The 21,420-nt window shown below is 38.9% G+C and overlaps 1 protein-coding gene across 3 annotated transcripts in view; it reads right to left on the minus strand.

Moving 5' to 3' along the window:
- PDE10A (phosphodiesterase 10A) overlaps nucleotides 1–21,420 on the minus strand; it is a 393,315-nt gene that overhangs the window by 71,755 nt on the left and 300,140 nt on the right. For all 3 annotated transcript variants that reach the window (XM_009891448.1, XM_009891449.1, XM_009891447.1), the window contains one exon: nucleotides 6,973–7,001. In XM_009891448.1, the coding sequence (XP_009889750.1) occupies nucleotides 6,973–7,001 (29 nt within the window). The remainder of the gene's footprint in view (nucleotides 1–6,972; nucleotides 7,002–21,420) is intronic.

Raw genomic sequence — 21,420 nt, forward strand, 5'->3', positions numbered from 1 at the left:
TCTCTCTTTGGTTATATCAGGTGGTATTTCAGATACCCAGCTAATACTTCATCCAACCACCTGCCAATGACAGCATCAAGACTTGCAGATAGTGAATCCAAGTAATTCTGCACAGCAATTTATATAAAAAATGTCCTTAGGCAGGGACTGAATTTAACCACAAACCCCTAAGTCATGAGATCTGAAGTGTGACAACAACCTGTACGCAAACTTCTTCAGTCTTCTCTTTAAAACTGACAGCTACTTTCTTCTCTATAAAGCATACTACAGAACATAAGCAGCTGCTAAACCCAAAATGACTAAAATCGCCTGATAAATGTCCAGTCAACACAATTTTTTTCCCATAAAACTATATTCTCAGCAACAAGAGTCATCAGGGAATGAATTTAAAGACAAACTAAAAAAATCTTCAAATAAACAAAATTGTATTTGTTTGCAGTCTTAGTGGTCTGAAAATTTGCTTGACATTTGATGGAGATGTCAGTCTAAACTATTTCATGCTAGGTATGCTCGTACTGGACCAGAAGTAGACAAAAGACTGGTCTTACATATGTAAATTCTCAATGCCATTTATACCTGCTTCATAAAAAAAGAATTCCCCAACAGCAACACTTATGTACTTCTTAAAAACAAGCATTGCAGTCACAAAAATAAACAAACAAACTAAATTGTTTGATGCCTTTTGTTGAAATAGATCAGCTTTTCCTTCCTTTTGGGTAGCACTATGAAAAAACCCAGATTCACAGTTACCACTGTGATTTAAAAGACTCGCTCTATATAATTTTCCCATTGCCTCTATAACCCATCTTCTGGGAAGATCATCAATATGCAATTACTGTATCTTTTTTAAAGAAATACTATATTTCCTTTAAAAATTTTGGGACCATTACTTTATTTGCCCATGCAATAAACAGATTTTTAAACTGAAGTATATTCTTGCCTCTTCCCTGCCCCCCCAAAAGGAATTCATAACTAGAGAGGAACATATTGGTGACCAAATCCAGTTCCTTGCAGGCAAAAGCAGATTTGTAAGAGATGTCTTGTTTAAACATACCTAGAATATTCATTCCATGGGTCACTACACTTTACTGTAATTAGTATTTAAACATCTAATTTAGAAACAAAAAAGGCCAGACCTGTAAGTATCACAATAGTCACCTAGTTCTTTAAATACAAGAAAGTACTGTATTTTAGTTATAGTCACGTTACGGCATTTCTGATGACCAATGGGTGTAAAGAAAGACATTCTTGTAGAAAAAAAAAAAAGCCAAAATATTTAATTAAACCAATAATAAATTTGGTAAAAGGATACAAACTTTTACTCATGTCATTTTTATGTGTATGTAAGTTAGATTGTGTACGTGTCTGACATGTATGTTTACGTGTACTGCCACATTCTGTAGGCCTGGTACTTTCACTGGCTGTGATATTTTGCATTGTTTAGCTGCACTGATGGCTAGTTCACATCTTGTATAGAAACTGGTGTTTCTAATTTTTGGGTACAGATAACTAAGAGATAACTGTGTCCTAGTAACAGTGATAACGTCTAAACAGCACGTGTGAAGAAGCAGAAATAGGGGTCTGGATTTCATTCCAAAAAACCTCACCGCTCCCACCCCCACCCCCCCCAAAAAAAAAAAAAAACCAAACCAAACCAAACCAAAACAAAACAAAACCCTAAAGAACAGGACAAAAACTTCTTGCTTGCTTCAAGGTGGAAATGCTGAGCCATAGGATGTTAAATCCTCAGACTGCAAAATAGAAGTAGAGAGAATGTGGTAAGCAAACTTACAGTGCAGAGCTGGCTTTCTGAGGAGCAGTGAGCTTGGAAAGGAAGCTCAGAAAAATCTCTCTGCTCCAAAAAATCAGAAGAGGTAACTGGCATTGGCTGGAGTAACCAGTTTTGTTTAAACTTGGACACTGGAAAGCAAGAAGCTATAAAGAGCAGACTTAGCTGAGGTGAATAATTTTAATGCTTGTACATAGCCTCAGAGAAAACTGCCTCTACATGCATTTGTCTGACGTCTATTCTTCTTGTTTTGACTGGAGAGGACATGGGTTAGAACTTGCTCGGTAAATAAAGTTTAGCATTGCGGCACTGTACACAGGTATTTGCGAATTGTTTGTTCTCACATCAAACACTGTTCATGACAAAAGCAAAGGTGGGAAAATATGAGATAACATTTGGCAGGAGGGGCCCTATTATGTAAAAAGATGCAGACCAGCTCTCACTCTGCACAGAAGGGGTTCACTAATTTTGAAGGCACGTGTTTCCCATCCTCTTTATGTAGCTGATTTCCAAGCCTTGGGAGAGATGGGGAACACCTTCCCTAGGAGAAGCTTCTTGCCAAATAGCCCCCATTTTCGCTGGCATCCAATTCCAATCTATCCATCAGCTCTTTCACTGTTATCAAGAGGTAACACTGAAATAAAATGCTTCACTAGTAATAAGAAAAACATATAATAAAAAGCAAAGGCTTGGATTATGAGAAAAGAACATTATGACTATATAGAAGGAACCATATAAGCTGGTAGGAGCTGTAAGGCTCACAAAACTGCATGAATATCTCAATTATATCACCTCTCTAGATTATGTAATAAAACAGCATAATGAGCTTCATTTTAACTTGACAAGGCTGAATACTGTTCTTCTTTTTTGAAAAGCTTTTTATAAAATCACATTCTCTCCTAATACTTGACTTGCAAGCACTCTAAAGACATCATGTACAAAATTAAAAATAAACTTCCTCATTTTGCTACCACTGTTGCTTATCACTACCCCAGTATGCACAAGATTTTCTTTATAAAGAAATCAGCTTATACAAGCATCTGCTCGTGACAATGGGTGCAACGCCATTTGCATCACTTTTGAAGGCTGAATATATATGTTTGTTCTAGTTCCCCTAACTTTTTGATTAATTCGTCGCAGTCTTTAGTTCTGGGACTCTGCAAAGACATTTAAATCCCTTCTGTAATAAGGAAATACTACAACGAATAAGCTTTTTTTGCCAATGTGTCATAAAAAGCTCAAACTTTTATTATCAGTTGCATGGTGAAGATACATGCAATTACTGCAACTATTTACTGAAAACACACTTGCTAATTCTGTAACTGTCAGTGACATACTGTGCTGGGTGCTAGCTGGTGCCAAGGCAGCTGCCAAAAGCTCCAAGTCCAAAAAGGGGAAAGGAGAAGATTAAAGTATTATTCCTGTTTCCAAGAATAAAGTACTGTAAATGAGCTAGTCACTTGCTAGGTAATAATTTTCTGGTGTTTATATGGTAAACTTCTGCAAAGTGAATTGCTGTTGGCATCATCAGAGTTTACAAAGCAAAGGTACTTGCCAAAAGGCAGCTTCACTGGAAGTATTGTTCAAGTAAACATGGAATGGAAAGTCATTAAGCAAAATGCACAACAGCTAATTTCGCTGTGATCATATCAGGAACATTAAGTATTTTTGTTTAAACTTCGGAATCTGAGGTACAAAAGAGCACACAGTGATCATGGGAAAGTCAGCAGCATGTAGAACAAAATCCTGGCTATAGTTCATGTAGGAATGGGGTTATTTTTGCCAACTGAAAAGAATAACATGTCTCCAATGCACACTGTTTTCACTAATACTGTCAAAGAAATCTTTAGTCTAGATATACATAAGTATATATGCACTTAGTGCTCAAATTCTCACTCTCTATTTTCATTTCTTTTGCAGATAAAACAGCAAAAACAAAGTATAAAATTCAGCTTCGGTTTTCTTCATCAGAATAGCTGAATAGCTGGTTTTCTTTCTGAAATCCCTCTGCCCAGAAAACCACTTCTGTAGCTAGGATGGATAGGATCAGCCAACACACATCTGCGCAATAAGTAAGCAGAAGGAACTCAGCATTTCCAAGGATGTTCCCAATACTACATCATGTGAAAAGGAGATTCTGTCCCCAGTTACATATATTTCATAAATACTGGAATCTAGCATGCAGAAAAAAGTTCACAGGTTCACTGTTTGGTCACAAATGCTCATGAGATGTTTTGTAACCAGAACTGTTCTTATGCCAAAAGCAGTCTATAGGAATCAGGAAGTCTTTTTATTTTTTTACCCCCACCCATCAGCTACTATGTCAGGACAAACTAGAATATCTTTACATATAACTTCTGAATACTGAAATATTGATGAAATTGACATTAGCAGACTAGATTTAAAAATAATATTTTTAAAAGCTTCTTTTCTATTCTACAAACTTCAAAATATAAAATATGTGGAAGGTTTCTCCTCCTCTCTCCTTGTTTCAAAAACATGCAATGTAATGCTGATAGCCCAGATTGCTACTTTATTTTCATTCTTCTACTAAGCTAAGAATGGTAAGAGATTAAAAACGCAGTTCCTATACAACAGCATTTTTCAGAACTTCCTCAATTTTCAAAGCATGAAACTGCAATACAAACCCTTGAAAATACCAAAATTTCCTTCCAATACTTCAAGAAGATTTATTTTTATTTTCAAAAATCTGGACACCATTCACCCCACTGCATCTTGCTGATAAAAAATAAAGGAAAATGAATGACAAGTTCAGTATTCAGAGCCCCTAGAAAAAATTTATAATCTTGTATGTTTATAAATAAAAAGGTCAGGCTTTTTGGGGGGAGAAAATATACTCCCCCAATTTAATTCTGTTGTCCTGTGTAAGCACAATAGAAAAGATGACTATTGAAGCAACTGATGTCACAGCATATGACGACGAATGTTTTAATGTTTTCACTCTGCCCAACATTGCAAGATGGGAAAAAAAATCGAGCAATAAAGACCACATTTTTTCAGTGTATTTCTACCTTGGTTCAGAACTAATATAATATTATAAACCAGTTGGTGATTTAATTCTGCAATAAATTTCCTTTCACTAATCTTTATTTTTGCTTCCCTATGATATAATCATCTTCTTGCAAACATTTTCAGGAATTAAAAACGTAACACTTAATGACTTTAAAACTCATAACTCTTCAGTCAGCATGAACACATCTTTTTGTCTGAAAAACATTACTCACGTACAGAACTTTCCTAATTTAAATTCTAATTTATGTTCAGATTTCAATTAAAATGGCATCTGTTTGAGCTGTTGCTGAAGAAAGAGGATCTATTATCAAAGGTCTACATTATTATATAGAGCATTATTAAAAAATATTATAAACTAACAAACATGTTCACTTGTAGCATGGTGCATTACTGAGTGCCCTCAAGTATTGTACTTTAGAAAAAAAATACTGTAGCACAGTGTGCACACCAAGTGCACAATGACTGATAGTAAAAAAAAATAAAGGGGGGGGGAGAAAACATTTGCTTTAGAACATCTGAAGTATCATCTGCACCCCACTGACTCCAGGATTTGAAGTGACAGCCCATCCATCTTCAGGAAAACTCTAAGTCACTGACTTTGAGGGGCTGAGATGGCTGGGACCAGCGTGTCTGAGAGACAGAGGGGGTGACTGCCATGGCAGACTCAGAGGGGTTCAGGGTTCCAGGGCTTTATTTTTTTTCTTTAAATAGCTCAAATGTGGTAACCCAGATATGTTTTGTAACTCCATTTTACAGAGTTTTAGGTAAAACGTTGATCTATTTACCAAATTAATAACAATTAAAAGGAACTTTCTTTCACAGAAATAATTGTGCCTTCTCATATTTTTAGGCAGACTTTTAATTATTTTGAAGTAAAAAAAAAAAAAAGATATACTAATAACAATAATCTTTAAAGGGTTGCACCAATAGGTATTTACTCAACTGCCACAACCACTGGATACTAAGGGGTGACCAAAAAAAGTGTTATAAATTAATAAATTACTAAAAAATATTAATTTTCACCTAAATTCTCAATACCCTTTTATATCCACAGCACATCATCTATATGGAGAATTTCTGCTTGAATAAACTCATCTTAGACATCATTTAATCTCTTTTTCATAGTCTCGTAAGAGGGCAACTTCAGTTCCCCCTTATGCCAGCCCTCTGCTCTCAGGGTTACCAAACAGAGGTTTCCACTACCAGCCCATTTCCACTCCCTACAGACCCTAGTATTTTCCAAAGGACTTCTACTGAGAGCAAGACCACCCAGCCAGCTTTTGCAGTCTTTCAATCAGACTTATTTTTAATATGTTTCTGACACTACTGTGTTTCTCTTGGGAACATGAAATAGTTTATGCAAGACATTCAAGAAGAGGAGCAAAACAGGACTATGATTCCACCTCAGAAAGCTGTAAGTGGCTCCTTCACCTTATATGAAATAACATTTGAGAGCTTCAGGCTGACTGGACACATCCTGAGGGCAACAGATTGTCCTGTACTGATCTTTTGTCATTCCCAGCAGAGGCACTTGTTTCTAACAGATGCCCCTAACTAGTCCTCAGCCACAGACTGATATTCTGCAGGATACAGAGTCAATCAGATGTAAAGCTAGAATTAGGAATTTATTACTGAATAAGTTTTTCAAGATTTTAAATTATATTCCATACAGTAGAGTGCAAAATATTTCAAATTAAAGAATTTAGCTCATCTGTACCACAGCACATCTCAAAGGCAGTTATTAGATAGGGCATATTCCTTCCCTTGTTTCCTCTTACGCTCGCCATCTCTTGAGGCAGTAACACTGATTAAATAGTCTGCCATTATGCTCAAAGTCCCATGATTTTCCTGGTTTCCATGAAGTACCTTTTTAAAACTGGATCATGAAAATAGCACTGTGAGAACTCTAAATTCGTTAATGCAAAATACCCTTTAATTTATTTACAGCCAATCAAGTGTTCTTCATATTTATTTTCCTTATTAACTGTTCTCTAGTCAGTGAGTACACCAATTTTTTTTTCTCTGGAGATCCACCATGTCCAGGGAATAGAATCAAATCTTGATCAGAGACTGAACAAAAATAATCTCAAGTGAACAGTGTGCCTCAGAGACTACACTTCTTTTTGGAAGGGATAGAGAGCAGCACTTACCCTGCTGACTTCTTTAGGAGTCGATTCATCTAAGAGGAAACAAAACAAACAATTAGGCATTCGGGGAAGTTTCTAGAGTGAATGGGAAAAAAAAAAAAAAAGATACTGCACTTCAAACAATTTTTGCTCCTTTGTACAAAACTTTTCTAAAACGGTTCAAAAAAGCAATTGAAATATCCTGAGACCGCTCTGCATTTACAATCTATTACACTTCTAAATCTAAAAATGAATTAAAATTAGGATAAAATATTGAGGAATTCTATCCTGACTTAATAACAATAAAATATTTCCTACATTTCATAAAGTCAATTCACAGGCCAGTTAAACCAATAAGTCCTGTATCATTCGCCTACATTTATATTCCAATTCTGTAAGGCAATTATTAGTACTCTCTTCTGAGAAGGCGGCCCTCGGCTACCAAATATATGCCACCAACATCTTACATATGCATGTTAGTGAGTAGACTTAGACTTTCTGTTCTGAAGATCAAAGATCCTATTCCTGTTGACTTCCTTGGATGTGGAAAAAAAGCCTTGCAACCATAAGAATAAAAGAATGTGACTGATGTGATCTGGCATAACACATTAAAAGCATAGATTACAAGGTTTTATATTTTTTTATATATATATACACACACATACTATAATACTTTGTCATTTCAAATGAAAGTAGACTCTCATGTATTTTTTTCATAATTTAAATATGTAAAAACAAACACAGGTACAATATCAAAGCACTAGCTAAAACATTGATCAATATTTCTGAAAATAAACGGAAAGTAGTTATACAGCAGGAACGTATCTGCCACAGGGAGAACTTCCAACTTCCAGCTCAAATACACCAAAAGCAGCTTAAACATACACTTACAAACCTACAGTTGGTTAGCTGTCTCTGAAAACATGAAAGGAACTATTTGTAACCTTTTATTTGACACTAAGAATCAAATTACTATGCTTTGGAAATTAATTTTAAGTCACTAAATAGATCTGATCTCACAGAGAAAAATCATACGGTTATATTTGTGGCCCTTAATTTACACATATTTTAATACATCTCCATTGAGTGGATTTTCAGATAACTCTGTGAGATACAGATATAGTACCACCTAAGTTGCTTAACAGCAGATACACTACATTTTCTCCAAAATCATCCCCAGGTGAAGGAGGGATCTCAAGATGCCCCTTAGGAAGGACACATTTAAAAGTATTTCAATGTTATCACCAGCAAAGGCTCTTCATATCTTGCCATTTAAGATGAACTTTTAAGCAACAAAGCCAAAAAAATTTTTTCTAGAAAACATATTCAAGACCCAATTCCCAATGAACAAACTCTCTTTTTTTGCCTCAGCCTTCATCAGCAAGTGCTATAGCCACAACACCCAAGTCACAGAAGGCAAAGGCAAGGAGAATGAAGAACTACGCACTGCAGAAGATCAAGTTCGAGACCATCTAGAGAACCTGAAGGTGCACAAATCCATGGGACCTGATAAGATGCATCTGCAGGTCCTGAGGGAACTGGTGGATGAAGTTGCTAAGCCACTGTCCATCGCATTTGAGAAGTTGTGACAGTCCAGTGAAGTTCCCACCGACTGGAAAAGGGGAAACATAACCCCCATTTTTAAAAAGGAAGACCCAGGGAACTACAGGCCGGTCAGTTTCACCTCTGTGCCCAGCAAGACCACGGAGCAGATCCTCCTGGAAACTCTGCTAAGGCACGTGGAAAATAAAGAGGTGATCGGAGACAGCCAACATGGCTTCACTAAAGGCAGATCGTGTCTGACAAATTTGGTGGCCTTCTACGAGGGGGTTACAGCATTGGCAGATACAGGAAGAGCACCTGACATCATCTACCTGGACCTGTGCAAAGCATTTGACACTGTCCCACACAACATCATTGTCTCTAAATTGGAGACACATGAATTTGACAGATGGACCACTTGGTGGATAAGGAATTGGCTGGATGGCCACACCCAAAGAGTTGCAGTCAACAGCTTGATGTCCAAGTGGAAACCAGTGATGAGTGGCGTTCATCAGGGGTCGGTATTGGGACTGGTGCTGTTTAACATCTTCGTCAGCAATATTGGCATTGGGATTGAGTGCAAGTTTGCCAATGACACCAAGCTGTGCAGAGTGGTCAGTATTCTGGCGGGAAGGGATGCCGTCCAGAGTGACCTGAGCAGGCTTGAGAGCTGGGCCTGTGCAAACCTCACGAAGTTCAACAAGGTCAAGTGCAAGGTCCTGCACCTGGGTTGGGGAAATCCCATGCACAAATACAGCCTGGGCAGAGAATGGATTAAGAGCAGCCCTGAGGACAAGACTTGGGGGTGCTGGTGGATGAGAAGCTCAACATCACCCGACAATGTGCATCTGCAGCCCAGAAGGCCAACTGCATCCTGGGCTGCATCGAAAGAAGCAGGTCCAGCAGGTCAAGGGAGGTGATTCTGCCCCTCTACTCTGCTCTCATGAGACCCCAACTGGAGTACTTAGTCCAGCTCTGGGGCCCCAAACAGAAGGACATGGACCTGTTGGAGCAGGTCCAGAGAAGGGCCACAAAGATGATCAGAAGGATGGAGCACCTCTCCTATGAAGACAGGCCGAGAGAGTTGGGGTTGTTCAGCCTAGAGGAGAGAAGACTCCGCGGAGACATTATTGCAGCCTTCCAGTACTTAAAGAGGGCCCACAGGAAAGATGGGGATGGACTCTTTATTGGGGAGTGTACTGATAGGACGAGGGGGAATGGCTTCAAACTGGAAGAGGGTAGATTTACATTAGATAATAGGAAGAAAATCTTTACTCTGGGGGTAGTGAGACACTGGCCCCAGGTTGCCCAGAGAAGCTGTGGATGCCATATCACTGGAGGTGTTGAAGGCCAGCTTGAATGGGGCTTTGAGTAACCTGGTCTAGTAGGTGTTCCTGCTCATGGCAGGGAGGTTGGAACAGGATGATCTTTAAGGTCCCTTCCAACCCAAACCATTCTATGATTCTATGATAATCATACAGATTTCTCCTCAAAATTGAGTGATATAAAAAAAAATAATAATAATTCACAGTGATGATTGTCTTCTTTCACCCCCAGTCAAATGATATACTAGTAATTTATACATGCAGAACATGGACATAAACTTAATTGCCCTATTTAATGTGGTTCTGTTGTTTGCAATGCAATGTATAACATATACTCTGCAACATTCAGTGATGTTATCTTCCTTGACAAGATTAATCTACACACCAGTTACAAAAACAGCCAAAGCTAGACTCAAAATCCATCTCTGCTACTGACAGTGAGCAATGGAAGATGTGAACAACAAAACTGAGTGATGACATAATGACACTTTCCCTGGACTATACTCTCAGTTTTCAGTAACCAATGGATCAAACATCTCTTGAACCAGTGGCGATATTTTTTTCTGTTTAAAAGACTAGGATGGGGTTTTCTTCCTCACACTTTCGGGGGATACGAGGTGTGTGAGATTTTGTTTGTTTGTGGTTTAAACCCAAGGCACCATCCTTCAGCATTCACAACGTTCTCTGAGTTCCGTGGTTTAAATAAAAACATATTATGAGAAAAACTATCTCTATTTTATTTTGAATCTGCATATTATGAATTTCATCCGGTGCCCTCCACTCAGCTTATCTATGGAGCCTGTGATTCTACAAATCTCTTGAACGAGCCCTTCTCTGCTTCACACCCCATCAAAACCGTTCCTGGCTTGAGAAGTCTGGTCTGGTTTGCTGCTGGTGCCAAGCAAGCCACTCAGCACTGCTGGTCATTCTCCCCAGTCCTGCCTCCTCTATCCCTCTGCATCCTTCCAGGACAGGAAGTCCAGCACTACAGGTAATACTGCAGCTCAGTTAAAACACTTACTGAATGACACGGGGATTATTTAGGAGTCTGCTCTCTATTTGAAAGGAATAATTCCTAACATTTAACCTGTTTCTTGACAGTTACTAAACATTGGGCTAACATTTTTAAACATTTAAATTTTGTAATACCAATATGTCTCTCCAGAGTGCTAACAACCAATTAAGAGCCCACTACTATATATGTAAAATTAGAAACATCTTCCCCCATGTAAAGCAGTCAGCATTTATCAGTATTAACTTTGTCAGCTGTTTTATCTCCCAGGTACTCAATACTTTTAGCACCCTGAATAACTTCCTACCCTAATAAAAAACCCACCTCATTTTTCAAATTACCTTCAACCCTGCATCCTCTTACCAAATCATGTATGTATATGCTGAAAAACATGGGTAAATCATACTAGTTATCTCCTTCTACTGTAACAAAAGGGATTTATTGTAATGTATCAAGTATAAACGACTACCATCACAATCCTATGGCTTTCACACCATTGCGAGACATAACTGCCACTGCAAATTCCAGTGATAGACAGAGGATAGGTTAAATGCACCAAATCTAAAGCTTACGACGCAGTATAAGTCTACATAGTCTCTATTTGGGCAACCATAAAAAAAAAAAAAGCCCTCCAATATCAGAAAGAGCAATTAATGACTTCTTATTCTTGGAGATCCTTAACAATGCAATGTCATATTCTGAGCAAGATGTTACAAATGCCGTCAATGCAACATGAAACTTCCCACACATATATAATACTATGCTTTAATTTGTATAGCATGAGATACACAGGCTTCACTCCTGCCTTGCGATTCATTGTTACTTCCTATATTTATAATAAAGGAATAACTCTTTTATTAAGAAGTTGTATAAAGGTAACATAGGAAGACCCTGTCCACGTCTGGGTTCATTTTGCTGGGTACAAGACATGAAAATGGGCAGATGGTGATTACATAAAAAAAAAACTTTTGATTTCTTTCTGTGAGGAAATTAAAAGAAATATGCTAAGAGATCAGGAAGGAAAAAGTAACACCTATGACATGCAATAAAGTTAAGTTTTATGGAGCAATTATCAGAGACAATCATTTTTCAGAATAAAAAAAGATATAATAAATATGTCATTTTTTTTCAGAAGAAAGATAAACAAAGTGTTTGGGAAGTTTGGTATTAGAGCTCCACAGATAAGGTTTGCAATTCAGGGATTATGAATCAGTGGGAAAAACAGGAGATATTTTTAGGGGAACGAGGAAAGCAAAAGATGAGGGGGAGAAGGGAAAAAATAGCATCAAATACTCTGTTAATACATCTAGATGGAAGTTAAATCACTACACAATGAGCTAGAAAATAATTTTCCATATTAAAAGCAATCAAAGGCCTGACAAGATGCCTTTTTCTTTTCCCCCCCAAGAACAAAGGAAGAAACGTGAGTGAAATAAGTTGCTTTTCTGGAGATGCAGTCTTTAAGGCCCAGGTACACACGTATACCTCAGTGCTGGCACCACTTTGCTGCAGTTTTATCCACAGCACAGAGTATGGTATTTCCCTTATGACTTCATTTTTGCAGCTAAATACAGAGAACATTGGAACAGCAGCTTTTCCCACAAATTATTTTAATAGCCAAAATACAGGATTAGTTAATATATGAAACTAACAGGGGGCTGATGAAAAATACCCTCAATTTGCATACTCCTGTTTATTTAAAAGCCACGAATTCTGTTGGTTTAAAAGGTACAAACACACCAATCTCTTGTTTGTAAATCAAGTTCCATCCCTGTAAAACATGAAGCTTTTAAAGAAGCAGATTAACCATTAAAATAAACTCAGAGACATTAAGTACATCAATAGATAGCAGCTTGCTATAGAGTTAAATCTCATAGAAAAATTCTGAGCTTGAGTATAAAGGTCTCCATTTATTATAGCATATTGCACGGGAAAACAGCCAGATAGGGGAAAAGCCTTATTAGTGTCAGCACTGAGGGAAATAAACACCCTGGGAGAAAGCAAGTGTTTGTGAAAGAGATCATACAAATGGTCCAGCCACTAGAGACTTTTCAGTTGGAGTTCACTTTTTCTTTAGACATCAAATATTATGCTATTTAAGCATCACTTCCTCCAAGCTCAGGATCAGTGCATCCTGAAGAGCAAGAAATCAGGCAAGGGAAGGAGACCTGCATGGCTGAGCAGGGACCTTCTGAAAAAGCTCAGGTGGAAGAAGCGAGTTTACAATAGGTGGAAGAAGGGGCTGACTGCTTGGGAAGAGTATGCAGGGATGAAACAAGGAAAGCCAAGGCAGCCTTGGAATTGAACCTGGCAAGGGATGTCAAGGCCAATAGGAAGGTTTTCTTTAAGTATATAGGAGACAAAAGGAAAACTAGGGAAAACGTGGGCCTGCTGTTGAACGAGACAGGTGCTGTGGTGACAGATGATGCAGAGAAGGCAGAGTTGCTGAATGCCTTCTTTGCTTCTGTCTTCACTGTTCGGGCCAGTCCTCGGGAGATCCAGACTTCGCGGGTAACAGAGAAAGTCTGGAGGAAGCAAGACTTTCCCTTGGTTGATGAGGAGCAAGTTAGAGATCGGTTAGGTAAACTGGATATCCACAAGTCCATGGGGCCTGATGGGATGCACCCTCGAGTGCTGAAGAAGCTGGGGGAAGTCATTGCTGGGCTGCTCTCCATCATCTTTGAAAGGTCCTGGAGAACAGGCGAGGTGCCTGAGGACTGGAGGAAAGTCAATGTCACTCCAGTTTTCAAAAAGGGTAAGAAGGAAGACACAGGAAACTACAGGCCAGTCAGCCTCACCTCCATCCCTGGAAAGATGATGAAACAGCTTGTTCTGGGTACCATCTCAAAGCACCTGGATGAAAAGAAAGTTATTAGAAGTAGTCAACATGGATTCACCAAGGGGAAGTCATGTCTGACTAATCTGATAGCCTTCTATGATGGCGTTACTGGATGGGTGGATGAGGTGAGGGCAGTGGATGTTGTCTACCTTGACTTCAGCGAGGCTTTCAACAGTGTCTCCCACATTAGCCTCGCAGGCAAGCTTATTAAGTGTGGGTTAGATGAATGGACAGTGGGGTGGATTGAACAGTGGCTGACAGATAGAGCTCAGAGGGTTATGGTTAGTGGTGCAGAGTCTAGTTGGAGGTCAGTAACAAGTAGTGTCCCTCAGGGGTCAGTACTAGGTCCAGTCCTGTTCAATATAGTCATCAATGACCTGGATGAAGGGATAGAGTGTACCATCAGCAAGTTTGCTGATGACACAAAACTGGGAGGAGTGGCTGACACTGACCTCCTGGAGAGCAGCTCTGGGGAAAGGGACCTGGGAGTCCTGGTGGACAACAGGATGACCATGCCGGCAATGTGCCCTGGCAGCCAAGAAGGCCAATGGCATCCTGGGGTGCATCAAGAAGAGTGTGGCCAGTAGGTCGAAGGAGGTCATCCCCCCCCCCACCTCTACTCTGCCCTGGTGAGGCTGCATCTGGAGTACTGCGTCCAGTTCTGGGCTCCCCAGGTCAAGAAAGACAGGGATCTGCTGGAGAGGGTCCAGCAAAGGGCTACAAAGATGACTAGGGGATTAGAACATCTCTGATATGAGGAAAGCCTGAGGGACTTGGGTCTCTTTAGAGAAAAGAAGGTTATGGGGGGATCTTATTAATGCTTACAAATACTTAAAGGGAGGGTGCCAGGAGGTTAGGACCAGTCTTTTTTCAGTGGTGCCCAGTGACAGGACAAGAGGTAACAGGCACAAACTTGAACATAGGAAGTTCCATCTTAACATGAGGAGGAACTTCTTTACTTTGAGGGTGACAGAGCACTGGAACAGGCTGCCCAGAGAGGCTGTGGAGTCTCCCACTCTGGAGACACTCAAAATGCACCTGGACACCCTCCTGTGCAACCTGTTGTAGGTGACCCTGCTGTGGCAGGGGGGGTGGACTAGATGATCTCCAGAGGTCCCTTTCAACCCTGACCATTTTGTGATTCTGTGAAATACAGTCAACCACGACACATGAGTGTCACCCTCTCAATTTCATTTGTCGGTAGTACTGCCGTTCATAGAATTTAGGAGGATCATGTTATTTTTTTGTGATACCTGATGTAATTATTAACACAAAGTAGTACAAGAAACATGTATGACTTAGTTTTAGAACTCTGAATATGCCAACATTGTTCTTAAAAGTTTCAAAAATAAAGCAATGAACTCTTGAAAAGAAATCACTGCACACATATACATTAACTTGGCTGCAGGGCTGTTGAGGCTGTTGCAAGCTGTATTTTTAATACCAAGATTCTTAATGTGGCCTGATGCACAGTGAGGTAGTCAGCAGCAGTGTGCTGGGAGCAGCTCAGAAGAGCACACGACCCGAGCAAGAGGTAATTTTATCCTCCAGAAGCACTAGGCAAGCACCAGTGACTAGGCACTAGCAGAACGCCCTGGTTTAGCTGATGTTATAAACTCCTTTATGTTAATGTGTTGTTAATCTGAGCATAAGCATACACTGACACCGCAACTGGCAAACCAGCAAGCTGTGGGGAACGGACTAAATTTCAAGGTCTTCCCCCCACCACTGTACACCAAGTTTGCAGACCAAAACCCTTGCACCAGCAATAATGTTCTTCTACACCACAGGGAGCTGGTTCAGCCCACCAAATGTGCAGAAAATGGTTCACTTTCTAAACTTTTAAAACCAGGTAACTATCCTAGGTCACAGGAATAAAGTTACACTTGTTTTTATCTTGGCAACTTTGCAAACATTACTATTTAAAAAGGTCCCTTCAGAGGTTAATGACATCAGGAGGAGGCATGGAAGAATGAGAAGAGTTCCATGAAAAGATTTGGGTTTTAAGAACAAAATTACAATTTAACAGACTTTAATACCTCAGCTTTACTACCTGTACAATTCTAATTAACAAGTGCACAGCACACTACAGATATGCATAGTAATTGGTATGGTAATTAAAGACAACATCCATCTGGGAAAGCTTCCACACTAAACCAAGACAAGCAAGATAGGAAGAAGACAAAAACAAGAAAGGGAAGAGGCAGAAAAAGAACTCCACAGAAGGTTTGGCATTTGGCACAGTATAAATGAGGCTAGGTTTGGTATTTGGCACAATATACATGAGGCCAGGTTTTGGGTTGGGGTTGTCTTTTTGGGAGGTTAACATGTGAAGGAGTGTTAAATTGTATAATAATTCATTTAATAGCAAAAATTCAGATTTTATTTTGTACATTAAGAAAATAATCTCATTTCGTACTTGTATTTCTACACATGCTTTAAAAAAAAAAAAAAAGTGAAAGATCTTCCAAGAATTGCAAAATGATAAGCCAGAGTGGTCACAAAGACAACTTTCATGCAAAGCAAGCTTTCAACATTTCAGATATGATACTCTGATGCATTTATCAAGGAAACAATAATTCTAATGCCTAGTTAGTTTTATCACAGGAACTCTTTTGGAAAAACAATATTGCACTTTCTCCCTGGTCTTATGCTGTTCTTTGTTCTGTGTAGTTAAATACTACATTAAATGGTCCACCATTGTTGTTGATGACAGCAAACAAATGCTTAGGACTAATTCTGTTTATGAGATTCCAGATAGCTGTACAGTCACATTTTCCCAAGGAATGTTTTCCCACACAGCAGATGTCAGATTGACCTAATAATTTTTCTTTTTAAAATTTGCTTTAGGCTCCTTTTCCTTCAGCTAATAAGACACAAGTTGTCTGGAATGCAATTAGACCAGCATAAATATCTTTGCTGCTTTTTTTCCCCTCGAGAAGTGTCATACACCCACACGTGAATAGAAATTCCACATCAATAAGTGTAGATTGGTTAAAGACTGATCTCACCACCATGAAATAAAGTTTACCAGGTTTAATTTGTTTCTGTGGTAGAACAGCACCAATCAGACAAGTTGGTCAGTCTATTTTAGTTGCAATTAGCATCCTTGTTTGAGAGATTCTGCATCCTTATTTTAGACACGTTGCATCTGGCAGCTTATGCCTCCACTGAATTTGTAAGAACTTGCAAAAACACCTTAGCTGAGGGTGAGTTTCCTAAAACAGCAACTATCACACATATATAATGGAAATGCTAAAGCAGTCATTCAAAAATCTTCTTGCTTCTTAATGCACAATCTCACTCAGAACACCTGAACAGCTCTCCTGCCTTCAACTGTATGGATTTATTTCACAATTCAGAAGCGCTTGTAATGTTACTTCACAGAAAACAAACTTAGACAGTTTGTTTAGACATAGATTTAGACACCGAAAGGGAATATTCATTAGTATTGATCCCTGGTGGCACACTAGATTTCTTTCCTTGAAGCAGGACAAAAAATGAATTCTAGCTTTTTACATCAACAGTAAGACCCACGTTTTTAAAAGTTCCTGAAAAAGGATGCTCCATTCTTCCTCTTCTTAAACAACAAATTAACACGGATCAGAAAATAAATAAGTCCTGAACCAAGACTTCATTGCAGATGGTAGGCAGAGAAACATATGGTCTGCCAGGTGTCCTAAAATTTTTATACACTCCTTTGCATATAGGCAAACAGGGCACTACACAAAATAGGAGCCAGAAGACGGTGCATTTTACTTTAGTAGAGACACCTGCATGTATGGAAGCTCATTGTTTTCTGTGGTCTTAGCACTCACAAAACTGACGAAACATTTGGAGCAATTTTGCAGGACAACTTATTCTGGCCAGAAAATTTCCCAAAAAGGACCATCTGAAAGTATCACCAGCCCTTGTGAGAATACCAAGGCATACGGAAGATCCAGATTTTGCTCTTGTTTCTGAAATTGCTTAGCAGTACAAAGCATACTGATAGTAGCTCCGCACTTTCCATATCCATGGACAAAAAATTCTCAACTGTATATTTGATGTGACATTTTAGGATAATCTAAGCAGGGTGTTTCCACAAAATTATGATCAAGGAAGTTGCTTTATAATTAACATAGACTTACCTTCTCACTTCTGTTTAAATAGCAGGATGATGGATATGCCTCTGAACTTGTGGAATGATATCTTCCCCACATCAGCTAAAAGTTTCATATAATTCTGTAAAAGTCTCTCAAGTTGAATACACCTCAGCAAAAATCATGTTGGAACCTGGTCTCTGACCACCAGGAAGAAACTTAATAGTTTCCAGCAGTGAATGTACTTCACCAAGAAAGTCTACAGTTGTGTTTTATGGTAATTAGCCTATGACTTCATATCCTATTCAACGTGGCTGTTGAATGAAGAGAGTGTTAAATTGGTTAGTTCATCTATCTTATCAGTCAACAAGCTGCAATCATGGTTGCTTATTACTGGAATACAGCCACTAGACAATAGGCTCAAGAGCATGTATAACAACCTATATTTTTTTTCATCCTTACCACTTTACAGCTATACTTTTTTGCCTATACCTACCATTTTTCTTGCCTGACACTCAGTTCTGTTTGGCATTCACTGCACTAGCAGTTGCAGGCAGCTTTCTTCAAAATTGATTAGAGGTCTTGCAAACATGTTTGGTGAAGGAAGTCTCTCATCCAGTACAATTTCAGTAACAATCTTGTTAAATCTAACTTGATTTTCTCCTATTTTTTGGTCCCAGAACCCTGCTGGTTTCTGAGTATAAGGTATCCCTAAAGTTTACTGCAGTTGAGGTATTTCAGAAACAGCATTAACACTACTAAGCTGTTCTCTCACTACAGAATAGACCTATTCCTTCAATTTTGAATATGTTTCAAATATACTGCACAAAGGTTGAAGTTTTAGTGTTCAGCAGTTGTTTTCAATGACAAGGAAAAAATTACATCGCTGTTGGCTCAAATACTACTCAGACATATACCTTAAGCAATTCCATTGAAATCAATAGAACTGCTACAGTATGCATTGGAAACCAGAAATGCTTTTATGTATTAAATGTCACAGCATTCCTGTTACGTGTAGTGATTCAGGGCTGAAGGAGATCATTATAAGAGAACACTACTCAAAGCAGGTCCTACAAAGCTCCAACAACCCAAGAAAGCCACGTTGGATCTTGTCCATTGCAAGACACTTGGATATTTTAAAAACATATATGACTATGCATCCTCTTTGGACGCTGCTGGGCCTCTTGGGTTTCGTTTGTTCATTCCTAGTCCATGAATATCTCTTCCTGACTGATAAGCTGTCTGGAGAATTTCAAGGAAAGGCACTTACTCCTCCTTCCCCAACATCTGTATACTGTTCATCCCCCACTCTCAGCCCTACAAGGCAAGGGATGGGATCACAGAGCGCACAGCTCAGCGCCATGAAGTTCCCATCCCTGGCATGGAGTGAGGCTTCAAAGGTTTGTTGGCCCAAACAGGCCAAGAAATCTCAGCTTCTGGAGCAGGAAATACTGCATATGGCTCAGTGACAGCAAGAGAATATAATAATCTTACACTTGTTGGGAAAAACGTAATCTTACACTTACCTTGGGGAAAAAGAGCATCAGATACCAACGTTTTTACTACAGTTTTTCCCTTTAATTCTTCCCATTTTTTTCTCATCCCTACCTTTTTGTTTACTGGATTTTCACCTCCTTCTGTTTAGAAGCACAGAGCATTTTTTTTAGGCAAAAACATGTCCACATAATAAAATTGTAAGCGATCACAGTCTTCTGAAGTTGTTCAAAATTTTCAGATTCCAGTGTTTATCTGCTATAGAGAATCTAAAGTAGAACAAGAAGCTCTGCAGCCTGCCTGATTTTCTTGTTTCTGTGTCTCTGACTACATTGAAAACAAATGTCATGTTACTGAACTTTGCAGTAAAATCCTCAACATCTGCAGGAAAATCAAGACTGAGCAGTTTTCTTCTCTTTAGACCAGCTGACAAAAGAAACAAAAGAAAATGCCCCAGAGGAAAAGTTTGCTAACGTCAACAAGGGTAAGGGATCATTACAGCTTGAGATGATAGGTTACCACATGGGAGGGTGTAGTGATCCGGTGTGAAACATATTTACGTCAGGGGAATCATTTCAATCCCTCTGAAGAAACCCTACTGTAACTACAACATACGTACATTTGTATTAGAGGTGTATTTTATTTATTTTACCCTGGAGATTGAAAATAGATAAACTGAGAAACTGTTCAAATTAATCTGGATAATACTGAAGAAGAAAAAGTGACAGAATAAAATTTATAAATGAAGCCCTTTTACTTTCTGTGTATTTTGGCTGATTTCCTTCTAATCATAATCAAGCTTTCAGTAACTGTGTGTTGAGTGTTACAGAATAACAACATGCAGATAACTCAGGACTTTGGAGTCTTTGAAAAATGACATGTTACACTACCAAGATAAAGAGATTGAAACCAAGAGAAGACTGAACTATTTACTACTCATCAGTACCACCACGAGTGAAACATTTTGCTTGCAAAGAGACTGCAAAATAATTATAACTTCAGTGAGTGTAAAGGAACAGAATATGTAACTACAAAATTATAGATAGCTCTCTATGAAAGATAATGACAGTGCCATCTGAATTTCTAAACCAGACAGTTTTACTATAAAAAGATTTATAATGACAGATAATTATAATCCATAGGAATTATACAAGAAAAAAAAAATCTTCTTGGCTGCTGTACAACAACAACAACAACAACAAAAAAAAAAGATAATCCAAGACATGTTGTGGAGTTCAGTATTCTTACACTGGCATTTCAAAAAATGCAAAATGTTAACTCTCCCTAGTAGCAGGTACAGTATTAAAGACACTAGGCCAGGCTTAGAAGAGTTTTCAGACAGCAATACATGCACTAGGATTTCCAAAAATCTCTAAACCAGTCATGCACCCAATTCCTTGAAATGAAAGGAAGTTAAATACCCCAACTATAAGTAGGCATGATGATTTACCACATCTCAAGTAAGAAGGATAATTCACTAAGTTGTGGAGACTCAGCCACTTGAGACCCTACAACATCATCTTAAGGCTCTGCACTATGTAATGAAATGATTGAAGAACTTTATAATATTGGACAGTGAGCTTACTAAAAAGCTTATAAGAAGTCTGACACATACCAGTTGTTCCTGACTGAAAACAAAAATGTTCCAAATGAAACTCTGTTTATATACCTCTAATTGGTCTTGTGTAAACAAGATGAACAAGGAGCTCCTGGACATGACCAAAAGGAAAAAGGAGCCCTATAGGGAGTGGAAACAGGGACAGGTAGCCTGGGAGGAATACAGAGCAGCCAGGGATCGGGTTAGGCAAGCTAAAGCCCAGATAGAACTAAATCTGGCCAGGAACATTGAGACAAACAAAAAATCCTTCTTTAAGTATGTCAGAGAGAAAAGAAAGACTAGGGAAAACGTGGGCCCTCTCTGTAAGAAAAAGCAAGAACTGGTTACCCGGGACAGAGACAGAGCTGAAGTCCTAAATGACTTTTTTGCCTCAGTCTTCACTGGCAAGGAGTGCAGCCGCACTGCCCATGACACAGAATGTAAAGGCGAGGATTGGGAAAGTGAAGAACCGCCCACTGTAGGTGAGGATCAACTGTGAGACCACCTGAGGAACCTGAAAGTGCACAAGTCCATGGGACCTGATAAGATACATCCACGGGTCCTGAGGGAACTGGCAGATG

Source organism: Charadrius vociferus, unplaced genomic scaffold (genome assembly GCF_000708025.1).
Source record: "Charadrius vociferus isolate BGI_N301 unplaced genomic scaffold, ASM70802v2 scaffold68, whole genome shotgun sequence".
Taxonomy (NCBI): Eukaryota; Metazoa; Chordata; class Aves; order Charadriiformes; family Charadriidae; genus Charadrius; species Charadrius vociferus.